The sequence below is a fragment of the Penicillium digitatum genome, chromosome 1, assembly GCF_016767815.1.
Source record: "Penicillium digitatum chromosome 1, complete sequence".
NCBI classification, from domain to species: domain Eukaryota; kingdom Fungi; phylum Ascomycota; class Eurotiomycetes; order Eurotiales; family Aspergillaceae; genus Penicillium; species Penicillium digitatum.
In genome coordinates this window covers 2376836-2393329 of record NC_089384.1, presented here as the reverse complement: position 1 = coordinate 2393329, position 16494 = coordinate 2376836, and the positions used below count along the sequence as shown (strand labels likewise).

Here is a 16494-nt window from a genome sequence, read left to right as displayed (position 1 = left end):
TGCAGCGCATAGTTTGATTGATGATACCATTGCTGAACATGGGCCATTTGATGGAGCATTTGGATTTAGTCAAGGCGCAGCTATCCTTGTAGCCTACCTGATCGAGCACAAGATGTCCTGTCCAAATGACCCTTCTCCATTTCGTTTTGTAACTCTGTGTTCACCTACCCCTCCTCTGGCAAGGAATACGGATTATTGCCAATTTTTATTCGGATCTCTCAGCCCCCAGGATGAAGCACGCATCCGATCCTGCCAAGAAGAGGAATTCGCTCATCTACCGGGACAAGCACGTGCTGCTACTACCACTTTGGTTGGGGTTCTTGATGCCGTTCAATCAATCATTCGCAAGCCAAGAAACTTCTATTTCGACCGCCCAATGTCAGAGCTCCCATCGCTTCTGCATCCTGAGCTATGTAAAATCCGGCTTTCTATTCCTACAGTTCATGTGAGGGGGAAAAATGAGCTATCCGCCGTGCGGTCGTGTGGCGCTTTGGTCGAGGGCTTTTTTGAGCCGACAAAACAGCGATTGGTTGAACATACAGCGGGGCATGAAATTCCACGCTTGGGGTCGGAGGTGCGGCAGATCTTGTTGGCCATGGAGTGGGCGATAGGGCAGAGTCAACTATCAATCTGCTGAAGACACTGTTGCCTTTGTCTTGACCGTCCATCCAGCTCAATTACATCGACATTTTTCAAGTCTAGCACAAGTACTAGGAGATTGAAAATGATGGAGAATAGCAGTCATAGCAGAATCCTTGCAAGCCAAGTATGATGATTTAGCTTCATCTTATCCATTTTCCTTGCCACTTCCTGTTGTGGTTTCTGCCCGGTGATGATTCTGGGTGACTTTGCCCGATGGAATGAATTAATGATCCATCTTCACAAGTATCATGGCACAGAAAATTGCACATACCCTTGAAAATAGTTCCAGCACAGGTCAACTGATTTAGAAAATACAGTGAAAGAGCCTCAAGGATCATTAGTAGTGTTTCTAAACACAAAAAATGGAATAAATACATGGTAATGCGACACATCAATCGAATCGCCAGAAAAGACAGGAGTCAATTAACCACTTGTTCTATCAACTGGTCCCGAAAGGTAGTCATACCTTGTAATAATCCGGTTGTGTCAATTTATGACATTGGATGCTAGATCGGCCTTTCACTGTGTCTATAATAAAGGCTTAAATGGAAAGGTTTCAGGTGGATTCTTTCATGCGCTGACAAGATTTATGATTCCATTATTTAATTAGTCAGTTATCAAACATAGAGTATGTCCAGTCAGTTTGGTTGAACAGCTCTTTAAATGAAGCCTTGCCGCCTTTTCTGTAACCACCCTGGCTATTAATAGGCCAGCCACGTCGAAGACTGCTTATTCTCATCTTGTGGCTAGGAGTTGCACCCTTGCCTACCAGAGCATAGTGATAGACGGTGCCATCGTTGACATAAATGAAAAGTTTCGAACAACTTTCGTGTCAGGTTGTGTTAAAATCAACCCCACAACATTCTGAATTCAGAAGAGATAAAGCCGATTAGAACTATTAACGCCACGGCATTTTAAGACTATGTTTACTTGGTTTTCCTCAACCCTTTTGAGCTTAGGCTTAACCCTTACTTACTAGGTGGGTGTGAGCAAGGTTGTCTCAACCCCATGGTACAATACATGGTTGAAAACAGGGTGGAATGCCCAGAAAAGTACTCGGTCCGCGCCATAATGGTGCAGTCCACACAAATTGTATGTCATGTTAAGTCGGCTTTGCCCGCATAGATTGGATAATGAGCGACTCTTTCATTTAAAATACAATATCCAGAGCATTTCAATTCCTATGTACTTGTCGTCCGATACACTGTTAAACCATAGATTTCTGTCATAATATAAAACCGTATTTAGATCATGTGATATTGAGACACTTAAATATAGGGGACTGAGATTATCTACGATGTGCGCACGAAACACCAATTTAATGTCTGTTCGCACTCACTTATCACAAGATAAGTTTCAGCAAACAATAAAAGTCGTAATTGCGAGTAGGCAAGATGTTTATCGTTGTACCGGTCGCCGTGATTGGCAGAGACTATCTTGTGTAACTACACCGAGAGATATTAAAAAGAGGGCTGCGCGCCATTGAGCAAGCTCTGGAGAGAGAGATGATAAAATTTTGTTTCTAAATTTCAGAATTTACATGAAGAGGTTACACAGTGGAGAGCCAAACTTTGAACAGGAACCACACAACACTTCAAAAATGCCGAATCTAGCCGGAATTGTGTGACACCAATATGTGGTACAACAAGGTATGGACGATCAATAGATAAAGATATTTCTATAACTAATTAAAATGACAAGATCCAATCTTTCTGATCTCTACAGACAAAGCTAAATACATCTAACATACAATTTGTGTACTTCGTAGACTATGCTATGTTGGGAAATATAGATTCTCCAGCACACTGGTGGGTCAGATCTAAACTTCAGCAGAACCCATTTTGGGTCGGAGCACCCAACCCAAAACCGAACCTAACCTAAAACCTACTAGGTTAAACCCGATAACATAAGAACAACCGATTTAAACTCGTTTTTATACTAAGTTGTCAAAATAAACAACTTTTTTTGGACCAACTATTCTAGTTTACCCGCTTAAGAATATTGTTAGTATAGTAAGCGTGATATTTTTTAACAATTACTCTCAACATAAAGCTAATTGGGTTTGCTGCAAATGATGATCCTTTGTGCAAGTGCGCCCTTGCAGTGTTGGTGTCAAGGATATGCCTGGGCGCACTCCCTTCCGCTTGGCCAAAAGACCATTACATCAGAGCTCTCGCTCTGACATGCCCAGGACCAATATAAATAGTAGCGCACATAGTTTATCTGTGACATTAAAGGTCCCTATTAGGCCCTAAGATAGGCTGTATGTTGTAGGCCTAAAAAAAAGCCCAAAGCCAAACCTATCCGTGGGTTGGGTTAGGTTGGGCTTTAGGCTTTGCGGGCTCTGCAAACGCCTACCAATTAGGCTAAGCTTAGTATCCTCTACATAGTTACTATTCTACTTCTTTACCAACTGAATCTTAGCTGATGTAAAGAGCTACCAAATCTACTTTACCTTTGTACGCTTAAGACTAAATCTTATCATTTTGCTAAGCTAAGCGAAGCAAATGATGGAAGTTTAAATTTACCAACTCTACCAAAATTCAAAAAAAACGATCAAGTTGTAGAGAACTACTAATCAAGTGTACTAGATATTTCAAAACGAAGTCGTTTCCTGTATGAAAAAACTGGGAATGCTTACGTGAGCATTGACCAATGGGCTAAAGCGAGAGAGGTCAGTCGGGCCCCCCTGGTATAATTTCTGCCATGCAACTTCGCATTCGACACTAAGCTGAAACGTTTCAAAACCTGACATTTCAAATAGCCAGTTCTGGGATCCACTCCTTCCACTGGCTTAGCCACACCTCCATCAACTCCTGATCGACAGGGCCTTGGGCACACATTGTTGTGCTGTCCCTTTTGGTATTGCTGAAATCTAGCCTAGGCCTTGGAAGATCCTCTTGTCTGACGAGCATTTGGAAGAAACTTAAGAGGCCGGCGGCGGGAAGGCGGCGGAGATCAGTGGCACCATTAGCAGCCTGCAACTCCAGCATTCGAACCCATTCAGCGAGTGAGACTATGTTGGCCTCGCATGCCTTAGCAACTGTACCGACCACTTCCTTCCAATCTGTCGTATGTGGATTTAATATGTGATAAATCGTCATTTCAGAAGGCAATTTGCTGCGCTGAGTTTGGACAATCTCATTCATTATACGAGCGGCAGCATCCTGTCAAAATTGTCCATCTTTGGTGAGTTTCTACGGGGCTGCGTGGCGATTAGGGACGACTTACAATCGGCAACCAGTCCACCTGGAACGGACCCAAGCTATCAGGAATTGTGCCCATAGTGTGTGATGACCGTACAAGAGATGGTAACCAATCACGTGGATTCCACATGCCTGCTTCCAGGTTGGAAGGACCACCGAGTTGTCCAACTCGGTGGATAGTGATCCGAGATACGCTGCGCTGAGAAGAAATACTACAGAGAGCTTCACCCACATACTTCGACTCACCATATCCCAATCGAAGTGGTTTGTTCATGCTCTGCAGGGTTTCCATGATGGTCGATCCTGGCACCGACGACTGACCCAAGACAGCGGAGACGGATGAGACAAAATGAAAATCTGCGTTGTGAACCGAATTTTCAACGAGTGTCAGAAGTCGCCGGACCCCAGTGATTTGAGGTTGAAAATTAGCGATTGGTTGGTTAAAGTCCACAGGCCAGGCATTGTGGATGATCACATCAACATTTTGTTTAAGGAAGTTGTACCTTTCTGGCGCCAGACCTAGGTACTCTTCATCGAGATGACTAAGCCAGAACTTCACGCGAGATGTTTCTGCCAGCCAAACGCTGGACAAGTGCTTCTTTTCAAAACTTGCCAATTGCCGTTCCGCAGCGTCACCTGAGCGATTCAAACAATAGATCTGTTTTATTGAAGGATCCTGGACCAATGTGTTCAGGAGATAGCTTCCCAGCTCCCCAGTTGATCCGGTCAAAGCCACAGTCAATCCACCGGAGCCAAGGAATTGTGCTTGTTCCCAAATCAACTTGGTTAAGAGATCTTCTCGTGGCCAAGTGCGAGTTTCTGTTGCATCTGTCTCCGGGGACCGGCCATGGATGCGCCGGTAGAGAGTGTTAGCCATATTCGGGATACTCGCTAGGTCATAAATCATCTCGCTGGTCCATGTTACCGGGCCTTCGACCAATTGCATGTTCTTCTCGGCATTTTGCAGGACCTGAGAAAGCCGGACGACTTGAAGTGAGTCCATTCCCAGGCTGGCAAAGTCACTCTGGCGACCAACAGTGTTAAGAGCAAGAATATGTGCTACTATTTCCTGGATCCACTCCTGAATTTCAGAAAAAGTTGTTCCTGGTGCTTCATTGAATTGACCAGTGCGCTGTGGCATCGGTTTCTGGGGCTCATATAGCTCGTCTAGAATGGTTCTATACGATCTCGCAATTTCGCGTCTGCGCAAGGTTCCTTTTGGGGACAGGGAAAAAGGGTTATCACTGGATGCAATGACCATATGGCTTTCAAAAATCTTTCCGTGACCGGGCAAGAGGGAATTGGCTTTTTCAACCAAGGGCCAAAGCGTTAGTTTCAGCCAGTCGGGTGTCCATGCCGAAGGCAGCTGCTTCCACTCAGGCTCAAGCAGCAGAGTTGCCTGGAAACGGTCCTGACCAAATATAGCCGCGTGTTTGATGAGATGATGGGATTCCACCAGCTTTTCAGCGGCAGTAGGGTTAAATTTCTCCCCATTTTTCAAAACAATGACATCATCGCTTCGCCCTTCATAATGCCACAATCCAGGCTTGGATGGATGGGGCCGAAACAAATCACCGGTTCGATATTGTGTAAGATGTGGAAATGAGTGGAAGATTCCATGATATTGGCGTGTCTTTGGACGGGGCAAGATCAACTGCCACAAATCGTCACCAACGCTTTCCATTCGCAGTTCAAATGCTGGGTTCCATTCAAGATAACCCCAATCGGCAGGATCTTCGCAGAGTAGTGTGGGCGTATAGCTGGTTTCGCTACTCCCAATCAAAGTCTGCAATATGACTATGGAAGATAGCCTCTCTCCAGTAGCTTGTCCCATGGGTGCACCGCCATAGTTGACTGCGGAAAGCTTAGCCAGAGCTTGCAACCCTTCCTCAGAGGCAGCCAGTGTCTCAAGAGTGTATGGTGTGAGCAGCCCCCATACGGGAGGATTTTCTTTGTTCATGATGTGAACAAACAGACTCGTGGTCAGTGGACGATCCGGTGCCAGTAAAAAGGGAGTTTTGAAATAGAGACACTCGGCGATACATACCAGTCCCATGAAGTGAAATAGTGGACTGTGGAAGAAACGTAGTTGGCCTTGTTGGAGCAAAAACATTTGAGCAGTCTGCCGCCCTTCAGGCACAGGCAGTGTCTGCATATTATCGATGGTTGCCAGGTACCCATGGGTCACGACTACGGGCTTGGGATTCCCCGTAGTACCGGAGCTGTGGATGATGATAGCGGCCAGATCCTCAACATCTGCGTAGTTCACCGTGTGTGGATAAGAAGGAACAGGATCTGATGCAAAAATATCCCACATGGGGCCAATCTGCCAGCGTTCAAGCGGGGAATCGGTACAAGCTGCTTGCAGCTCGTCAAGCATGTATCTTAATTGGGATTTTTCGCTTCCATCAACGAGCACGGAGCACTTGGTGGCCGCTAGAAGATGCCGATGCGCCTGTAGAGAATTCCTTGTCGAAAGCATCAAAGACTACAGTATGGGATTAGATGATGCAATCCAGGGGTCTAAGTTATCTCACTGTATGTCCGGTCTTCATGCATGCTAGCATGAATGCCCCGTATCTCAAGTCATTGGTGCCAATGTAGGCCAAAACCGTTCGCTGCCCCTGGCCACCCAGCTTTTGGGTAATCCACCAAGCCAGTCGATTGACTGCTAAGGCAAACTCCCCAAATGAAATTTCACGCCAGTCTTCTTTGCTGCCATATGAGACAGGATGAATGCAATAGAGAGAATTGGGGCTTTTCTGGGCGAGGTCGTCCAAGACTTGGGTGAGAAGCCTGCCTTCCACAGGTCCCAACGCCATTTTCCAATATGAGATCTGGATAAGATCAAATTAAAGGTAGATCAGATTGGACGACTTAAATCCAGAACTGCTAAGAGGTCAATGATATTGGTATTTAACCTTTGTTGGGAGTCCTGGGAAATGCACCACGTAGCTAACAATATCAGGCTGTGTCACATTTGTCGTCGATCTTTGACTTCCGCGTGATTTATTGCATTAGTTTTGATGTGTGAGCCAACTCTTATGGATCTCAGGGATCTATTTTATGTACTTTCATACGGATCAACTTCCGAATAGGCTTCTAGTCTCTGGTGTGAGTGAAACCCTGACCATGACTTCACAGAGGATTGAAGACTTTCAAGCCCCAAAAATAAAATTGAGGATTTTGAAACCATTGCCACCTCCAAAAGTTACATTTTCTTAATTTGTGATTTTCAAGTCCTTCATAGAGAATAATAGCACAACAAGTACCTAACCCGAAACGACGCTAAATGCGCTCCGATCTATCAAATAAACCCGTCGGGAGTCTGATAGTATCTAGATGATAAAAACCCTATCTCCCGATTTCTGGTCTAAGAACGGCGCTCTAAAGCGGTTCGCTCCGTGTTTTTGCTGTTTCATCCGCGCAATAGACCAGTTTGGATGCTCGCACCTTCCCATCACGCAGCAGCAGAAGCTCATCGGAAATCCCCTAAAGTAAAGGCTACGGAGCATTATTTGGTAGCGGTGTGGATGATTGCGGCGATCTTAGAGTTAGATCTCGACAACATTGGCCCACTGGACTGCAAAATCAAAGTCCTTTGCTGCACCTTCAATCTGTGTCTTACCCATCGAATATCTCTTCCCAATCATTGCGTAATAAGCCATCGACACTTGGGTTTCGATATCTGTGCGGGGGCAACAAATGTCCAGTAGTGCTGGGTTACTACCTCCGGTGGAGGAGATCGCGGTGGCGCAAATGGCGGCCGATTGTGGAGTGGAAACAATATCCAACACCAGGTCTAGGGAATCATCCGTCAAATCACGAATTGAATCGCCTACCTGTGGATCGTGATAATCTAAGATGATTTCTGCGCCAAGGTCGTACATGTACGACTGGTTCTTCTGCGAGTAAATCGTCACAAGATATAATGGTTCGGTTATTCCGGAAATAGAAAGGGGCGCAGCTCAGCATGGCCATGTAATTGGACGGTGATAGCTTGGATAGCAGTCATATTGCTTGTTTGTGGCATGGTTTAGCTTCCTCACTAAACTGTGATATTCCAGAACTGGGTGTCAAGCCGGCCTCATAGATACGCGAGATGACGCTGTTTCACCGGACCCGATTCAACCATTCATGCCGATGGCTCAATCATAAAATAATAGTCGCGAAAATCTGACGATTCACCATCTACAGATAACTCATGGAGTGTACACCACAACCCACGACGTCCGTCTATAAATGCAGTGGTTGTTGACAGACCAAAATCTGCCCCACATCTGTGGAACGAATCTTCCTGCAGGTCTACTGGTGCGAGGCCAGAGGCGAGGAACTCTTTGTAGAAATCACAGGTAGAACCCCTTTCCACTGGATGTGATGAAAAGAAATCCTCTATCGTATGGAAATGATTTCAACAAGAGAGAGATGATGTTCAGTCACCCGATTTATTCCTCTCAGCTGTCAGATAGTCCTTCAGCCACATAAGATCACTATGATGCCGTGGACAAAAATTAAATCGTTCTGTACGACCCTCAGTTTACCAAGCATGGTAACAGGATGAACCCAGGACGTTGATCTGGTCGCCTTTACAAGGAAACGTGGCTCAGATCTCAAAGACGCTGCGCACCCATCATCTGTTCACTCGCGCAAATGGCGGAAACAAGAAAAAGGGAAGTTGTGCAACAGCTCATATTACTGAGACTTTTTTAGTGGTTCTGATCATGATGTTACAACTTTATGGCATTGGGAAATTTTCAGCAGTAGCTTGGGATATTAATTCACGGTTGGTCCAAATCCACTATCCTAGACACCTGTATAAAGGATCACCTCGGCTGATTCTGGAATCTAGATTTTCATCAACGCTGACAATTCATTTGATTGTACATCGCCTTCAAGTAAGCTTCTATCAAAGGGGTTTCAACAAAACCTGTGTAATCATGCCTGTTGAACAGCCAGAAATGGGCCCTGAGCCAATTGCAGTAATTGGTATGGGTTGCCGCTTTTCTGGACAAGCCTCTTCTATAGATGGCTTTTGGGATATGCTACTACGAGGACGGACAGGCCACTGCAAGGTCCCTTCGAGCCGATATGAGCCATCGGGCTGGCACCATCCGAGCCACGATCGTAAAGGGGCAGTATGTCAATACAACGACAAGTATATTCGGCGTTGAGAACTAATTCAAGTGACTTCAAGATTAACCATGATAGTGGATTCTTCTTGGAAGAAGACCCATCCCGGTTTGATGCCCCTTTCTTTTCCATCACTGCCAAAGAAGCGGCTGGCATGGACCCTGCACAGCGCCTGCTCTTGGAGGTAGCTTATGAAGCCTTCGAAAATGGTGTTTATCTCAATCACTCAGTGAAATTGTGAGGCAAGAAGCTTCTAACGAATTTCTCATAGGTGGCATGCCCATAGAGACTCTCTCCGGTAGCCGAACGGCGGTCTTTTCTGGCTGTATGACAAATGACTATGAATTGCTATCAACCAGTGATATCTATGATATGCCACACAACTCGGCAACTGGAAACGGGAGGACAATGTTAGCCAACCGACTATCATGGTTCTTTGATTTGCGGGGCCCGAGCGTGATGCTCGACACTGCTTGCTCCTCTAGCTTGACAGCTCTTCATCTAGCTACTCAGGCTTTGCATGCTAGTGAGTGTGATATGGTAAGTTGCTTTCTCAATTCTTCGGAGATTTTGATAGATATCTGATAAGAACATTGCAAAGTAGGCCCTTATCACCGGTGCTAGCCTTATTCTTCACCCAAACTTCACGCAGCGCCTCTCATATATGCATATGTTGAGTGCTGACGGTATTAGCCATTCTTTTGACAAGAAAGCGAATGGCTACGGGCGGGGCGAAGGGCTGGGTGCAGTCTTGTTGAAGCCCCTTAGCAGAGCCTTAGAAGACAAAGATGCCATTCGGGCTGTCATCCGTGCCACTGGTACGAACCAAGATGGCCGCACTCCGGGTATTACAATGCCAAATCGCGCAGCACAGGCTGATCTGATTCGAACGGTCTATGGCTCAAGCTCACTTTCTATGCGAGCGACTACTTATTTTGAAGCTCATGGGACCGGCACCGAGATTGGCGTAAGTATTCTACTGGATTTTCACCACCGGAATATTTTAGCAGGCTGTTGACACTGAGCCTTCATCCCTATAGGATCCAAATGAGTTGTCAGCTATTGGAGACACCCTAGGAGCTGCTCGATCCATCGATGACATGCCCATTTATGTCGGATCTGTCAAGAGCAATATCGGTCACACGGAAGGCGCAGCCGGTGTGGCAAGTTTGATCAAAGCGGTGCTCTGTGTTGAAAAGGGCTTTCTTGTTCCAAACGCAGGGTTTTCTCAAATTAACCCAAAGATTCATCTCAACGAATGGAGGCTTCGACTCAGTGATGAGACTATTCATTGGCCTCCGCATCTCCCCAGGCGTGTCAGTATAAACTCATTTGGTTTTGGTGGCTCGAATGCCCACGCAATTATTGAAAGCGCCTCCGAATATTTTGGCTCTTCTAGGAAAGTGACTGCTACTTCAGAGGAAAAGATTCCGCAGGTGATTGTCTTTTCCACATCTGACAAGGATGGTATCGACCGGATAATCCGGAAATGGACGCCATTTCTTCACACTCTGAGTGATGCTGGAAATGGTGAGTCACTGCGGGATATCGCCCATACATTGGGCACCCGCCGCTCACAATTGGCTTTCCGCAGCTTTGCAGTGGCCGATTCTGTAACCGAGCTGCTTGATGCACTAAACCAGGGACTACCACATTTCTCGCGGGCCAGTCGGACCTCCCATGCTAACTTGGCTTTTATCTTTACCGGACAAGGAGCTCAGTGGGCAGGAATGGGTCGAAGTCTCCTTAGAGTCCCTATTTTCGCGCAGAGCGTGAAACGCAGTCAGCAACTTCTCTCGAGTCTCGGTTGCACCTGGGAATTGGTCGAGGAAATTGAGGCGGATGGCGCCTCTTCACACATAAATCAGCCCGATAGGAGTCAATCAATATGCTGTGCCTTGCAGATTGCCCTAGTGGATCTTTTAGCCAGCTGGGGAGTGCACCCAAAAGCTACCGTGGGCCATTCCAGCGGTGAAATAGGTAAGAAAATGAATCCTCATCTGGTTTTCTAGCCTATCAATGCTTTGGGACTCACGAATTGAATAGGCGCAGCATACGCGGCTGGCTTCCTTACTCATGAAGACGCCATCCGCGTTGCATATTTCCGGGGCATACTATCTCTACGGCTATCCCAAAACGGACGGAGAGGAGGCATGTTGGCGGCTGGAATATCCGCTGCAAATGCCCAGGAGTATATCAACACCATGCCTCTAGGATCTGTTGTAATAGCATGTGTCAACAGCCCCCAAAGTGTCACTCTCTCGGGAGATACTGATCGGATTGAACAGCTGGAAAAGCTGATTCAGGCTGACAAGTTATTCGCACGTAAGCTACGGGTCCAGACGGCGTATCATTCTCCACATATGTACGACTTGGCCGATGAGTACAAAGAAGCACTACAGTGCATCCTACCGCAAGAGGGTCGCCAGGGCACGATTGCTATGTTTTCATCTGTTACGACAGAGCGCGTGCACGCGAAAGACTTGGGTGCAGCCTACTGGGTACAAAACATGGTCAGCACCGTAGAATTCGCCTCCGCGGTCTCAAAGTTAGCTACGATGGCCGAGGCCCGCAAGGGACGCCGTCGCCTAGTGCCTGTGAAGTGGGGCGCTTTCCTTGAGATTGGCCCGCATGAAGCATTAAAGGGTCCTTTCACCCAAACCCTACATTCCGTTGATGGTAGCTTGGCAGCGTTACCTTACCAAGGTCTCATTCAGCGGGATACAGATGCCGTCAAAACTGCTCTACAAGCCGCGGGGCTCCTCTGGAGTCTTGGTACCACGATAGACATTGCAGCCGTTAATTCTAGCATCAGCTGTTCGACCCCAGGTCTCGTCACCGACTTGCCATCGTACCCATGGAATCACAAATCCTCCTTTTGGCACGAGCCGGTGGCATCAGCGCGGCTCTGGCGGCGTAAAGAACCTCGTCATGATCTACTCGGTGTTCCGTGGGAGTATCAGAATGACATAGAGCCACGTTGGCGCAACTTCCTTCGGGTTTCCGAGATGCCATGGTTATCGGATCACGTCGTCGCCGGCTCCATCATCTTTCCAGCCGCAGGAATGGTTGCACTAGTAGCCGAAGCTGTGCGTCAGCTAGCAAGTAGCCAAGAAATACTAAAAGGGATCGAATTCAACGACCTTTCGTTCTTACAGGGTGTCGTTATTCCAGATGACGAACGCGGCCTTGAAATAGTCCTTCACGTGGCACCACATCATGGTGTTCGAGGTTGGTATGAGTTTGGCCTATTCTCGTTGCCCAAGGGAGCCTCGTGGATCAAGCATGCAGTTGGCACATTTGTGATGCATCACGATTACCAGGGTATCCCTATAAGCACGAGAGACTGGAGCCGAACTACAGAGCATTTCAGCAACATGGAAGATGCTGTATCCGAGACCGAAGCTGAAGCTGTCTATGAGTGGCTCTCTAAGACCGGGGGTGTTTCTCTGGGACCTACCTTCAGGTCTATCTCCAGAGCTTTGTTTTGCAAGAGCCAGCCTCGCCTATGGATTGAGGGTGTCGTGCCCGATACCAAGCGGCTGATGTCCCATGAGCGGGAATCTGCCTACTTCATGCATCCAACCTCACTCGATGCCCTCTTTCAGGCTGCGGTTTTGAGCTGTTCGGGTGGACTCGGCAACCAAAATGCCAATATCCCGGTCGGCGTTGAGAAGCTCTACCTGCCGACTGACATAGATTTTCAGGCCGGGGATCGATTTAACATTTATACTACAACTCGTTCTCAAGATGCGGGTGGATTACGTTCAGACTCAATGGCTTCAGATGCCTCTTGGAGCCGGCCAACTGTTCTACTACAGGGCATTCGGCTCGGTCGGGTTCCAATAGCCAAGAAATCGGCTGGCGCTACAGACCAAAGCCAAATCAGCCATTATTCGTCTATTTCCTGGATAGAGCATCCGAGATTCTCGAAGTGGGATGCGGTAGGCGGCCAAACCGGCAACGATCATCTATCCGAATGGCTGCAACGCATCTGTCACACCTGCGGTGATGTCCGAGCCCTCATTATCGCTCAACCAGACCAAAGCAGCCGGGTTATAAAAGCTGTTCAGCCCTTAATGCCGGCTAAATGCCACCGGTCCTGTCTGCAGGAGCTCACCGTAGTCCTGTTAGGCACAGATGCACTTACGCAGGCTCAGACCGTTGCAGTTCAAGAACTACTTCCCAGTGCCCAAGTGCTACAGATTGCAACACTACAGAACCTTTCTTCAGCCTTGGCGGATGAAAAATCTTTCGATGTGGTGTTGGTAGATACACCAAGTATCCGGACTGCTGCAGATATTGAAACGAATCTTGCCACATTTAGTTCCATCGCTCAGTCTGATGGCTGGTTGGCTCTGCATACCTCTGCTGCAGAATCGGATATTTTGAGCCATGTCGAGAAATCCTCGACCTGGGTATGAGCGGGTCTCACGCGGCGTGGAGGGTTCGTTCTCGCTCGTCGAGAGACTAGACCCGTGTCCTTCGATTCGACGGTATACCTGCTTACGGTGCATCCGGAGCAAATGCCTAACACTTTAAAACTCGACTTGGAGCAGATATTTGACACCATTTGCGTGAGAATATGTCACGTCAGTGTGCAGGACGTCGGAAATCTCGTCGGCAAAACGATCATCTCATTACTCGAGCTTGAACATCCATGGGTTTCATCCTGGACTGCAGAATCTATGGCGCAGTTCCAGGCCCTTTTGGATGCCAATTATGTCTTATGGATTTCTCCTAGCACTGCTTCAGCCAAAGATGCTGGTGCTGCTGCATTTGGCGCTACCACTGGACTCCTTCGCACGCTGCGCAACGAAAACCGCGGTGTAATTTTACCACAGCTGCAGTTCGAAACTCTGAAAGCTGGTGATGAGCACCTTTTTGCCCAGAGTATCTTACACGTAATGCAACTGACCCTCTCTCCGGTCAATCGGTCCAGCCATGACCAGGAGTTCCGGTTCCAGGATGGTCGTATCCTGGTACCGCGGGTGATTGCTGCCGAGCAGGTGGACAAGGCAATGGATACTTTACTCTATGGTCCTCAGCCTATTCTGGGCCATCTCTGTAATGATGGACGCCCTCTCCGTTTGCAGCGAGACCCCCAGGACACCCAGCGTGGCCATTGGGTAGAGGATTCTGACTTGGTGGCTCCGCTACCAAACGATCAGGTTGAAGTGCAAGTGCAACTGCAAACTATCGCACTGCCAGATGAGTCTTCGGGCAAAACGCCTGAAGCGGGAATAAACGCTCTTGAAGCAGTCGGAACCATAAAAGCTCTAGGAGGTGCGGCAACCGCAGACTTCGCGGTGGGAGACACGGTTGTCCTGCTGAAGCCTGGCAGTGAATTAGAAATCGCGCTAGCAACCCGTGTGCGAGTCCCTATATCTGCCATTGCGAGGCTTCCAACGGGACTGACGTTGGAGCAGTCAGCGTCAGTCCCTCTGGCCTATACCTTAGCGTTTACCTCTCTGTTTGATACCGCACGCCTCGGCCCGCACGACTGTTTCCTCGTGGTTGGGCCCCTTAGCCAAACACTGCGGGCAATCCTCAACTGTGCTCTCATGGTCCCAGGAATGCAAGTTTACGTGGCGACAACAACTGTGGTGGACGCCGACGAAGTCATTTCTCAGTATCCAGTTCCACCCCAACGCGTCATGTGCGTTGACGGCGCCCTTCATACGACAATCGGTCACTTGTCGGGCGGCAAAGGTGTATCTGCTGTTGTATCATGTATTGGTGGCTCCACTGGCCGACTCGCCGCTCAGAGCTTGCGCCTTGGGGGGCATTATGTTGATATCAGCGGGGACATGACACCGGCGGCTTTACCTAACTCATTCCTAGAGAAAGGCTGCACCTTCTCCTATTTAAACTTGAACATCCTGTTCAAGGAGCAAGCTGATCAGGTCTACTCCACTTTCCGTCGCGCTATGGCTGCCGTGTGCTCCCAACATTGCCTCCATCCCACCAGCGTCTTCCCCGTTGCCGAATGGACCGATGCAAAAGACCATGCTCACAATACCGGTTCAAGAGCAACTATAAATCTCACTGTTCCTGGTGATGTGCTCATTGAACCCGCTCTACCAATGGATGATGTATACCTGCCCCGTGAACATACCTTCATTCTGGCCGGTGGAATTGGCACGCTGGGCTTGGCCTCAGCTAGCACTCTTGTCGAAAACGGCGCACGTCATCTTGTGTTTCTTTCGCGTTCAGGTGTCATACAAGATGCTTTCAGACCGGCTATTTACAAGCTCACGAGCCAGGGCTGTCAAATCGACGTCATACGCTGCGACATTTCCATGGAGAACAATGTTCGGAAACTCGTTGCCCAAGTTCGCGAGAATAAGTGGCAGGTCAAAGGTGTTTTACAGTGTGCAACAGTGCTCAAGGTAAGTTAACTGCTTTTTTGTCTTTTGTCAAGGGCAGGCAGGCTGACATACGAAAGGATGCTATGTTTGAGAAATTGACATTCGAAGATTGGAAGCTCTCCACTGAGGCCAAGATTTCTGGAACCCTCAATTTGCACCGCCTCCTAGCCGACGAAGAATTGGATTTCTTCGTCACCTTGTCTTCTGTCGCTAGTGTGGTCGGCAACATAGGACAGTCCAACTATGCTGCGGGCAATGCGTTCATGGATGAGCTGATGAACTGGCGACGAGCTCATGGGCTCCCAGGAAACAGTATCAATATTGGCCTGGTTCCCGACGCGAGTGGAGTGGGTGATGTTACTGAGTCGCCTGAACAGCGTCGCCGACGATATAGTCATTTGGAAGGCACGGAGATCCTTACTCACGAGCTGCAGACACTACTGCGGTTGATTCTGCATCGCCAGGTGCCGGTACCGGCGCAGATCATTGCAGGATTGACCGACAATTTGTCTCGGGAGGGAGGTGCATCGTGGCACTACGACCGCAAGTTTGATCATCGAATCTTGCCGCTCCCTGCCAACACAGGTACTGGCTCCGTTAAGACTAGTTCCCTGCTCAAGAGGGCCGGTTCTATTGACGAGGCTATACACGTCGTTGTTCAGGGGTTGCAGGAGTATCTAGCGAGTGCCATGGCTGCCTCGTCTGACTCAATTGACCCAGAATTGCCTCTATCTGCCTTGGGAGGTGAGTCCAGTGGACCTTTTTTTTATTCTCTTTTTGTGCCATTCAGCGATCCTAACTCTTCTAGTCGATTCCCTCAAGGCAGTCGAAGTCCAAAATTGGGTTTCACGCGAGATGGGGGCTGAATTATCATCCTTCGAGTTTCTAGGATCGCAGCCCTTGAGGGCTTTGTCGGAGAGGATTGCCCGAGAGAGCTCATATGTGACTATTTCCAAGCTAGAGAACATGTGGTAGAGTTCACGGCGAAGGTATTGACGCTGTAGCCTTTCCTGTTCGGGCACTTTTATTTTTGATGGGAAGAGACGTGAGCGAAGCGAAGCATACAATAGAATTTTTGTCGAACCTGAGCTGTGTCCAAACTTGTGCATTTAGTTGAGGGAGGCCTTCCTAGTGCTAGCCACATT

General features: G+C 48.1%; 2 protein-coding genes across 2 annotated transcripts; one reads left to right on the top strand and one right to left on the bottom strand.

The window, feature by feature from the left end:
- Positions 1-3398: 3398 nt before the first annotated feature.
- On the bottom strand, positions 3399-6670 carry Pdw03_3125 (NRPS-like enzyme, putative; the record flags this gene model as incomplete). Its single annotated transcript, XM_014677015.2, has 3 exons — positions 3399-3809; positions 3874-6336; positions 6386-6670. The coding sequence occupies 3 exons, from the start codon at positions 6668-6670 to the stop codon at positions 3399-3401; spliced, it is 3159 nt and encodes a 1052-aa protein (XP_014532501.2).
- Positions 6671-8572: 1902 nt separating this feature from the next.
- Positions 8573-16324, top strand: Pdw03_3124 (polyketide synthase; the record flags this gene model as incomplete). The annotated part of the gene is made up of 11 exons (XM_014677017.2): positions 8573-8631; positions 8698-8743; positions 8801-8983; positions 9043-9187; positions 9250-9518; positions 9583-9945; positions 10019-10958; positions 11025-13396; positions 13583-15370; positions 15427-16093; positions 16158-16324. The coding sequence occupies 11 exons, from the start codon at positions 8573-8575 to the stop codon at positions 16322-16324; spliced, it is 6999 nt and encodes a 2332-aa protein (XP_014532503.2).
- Between the last annotated feature and the right edge of the window lie 170 nt (positions 16325-16494).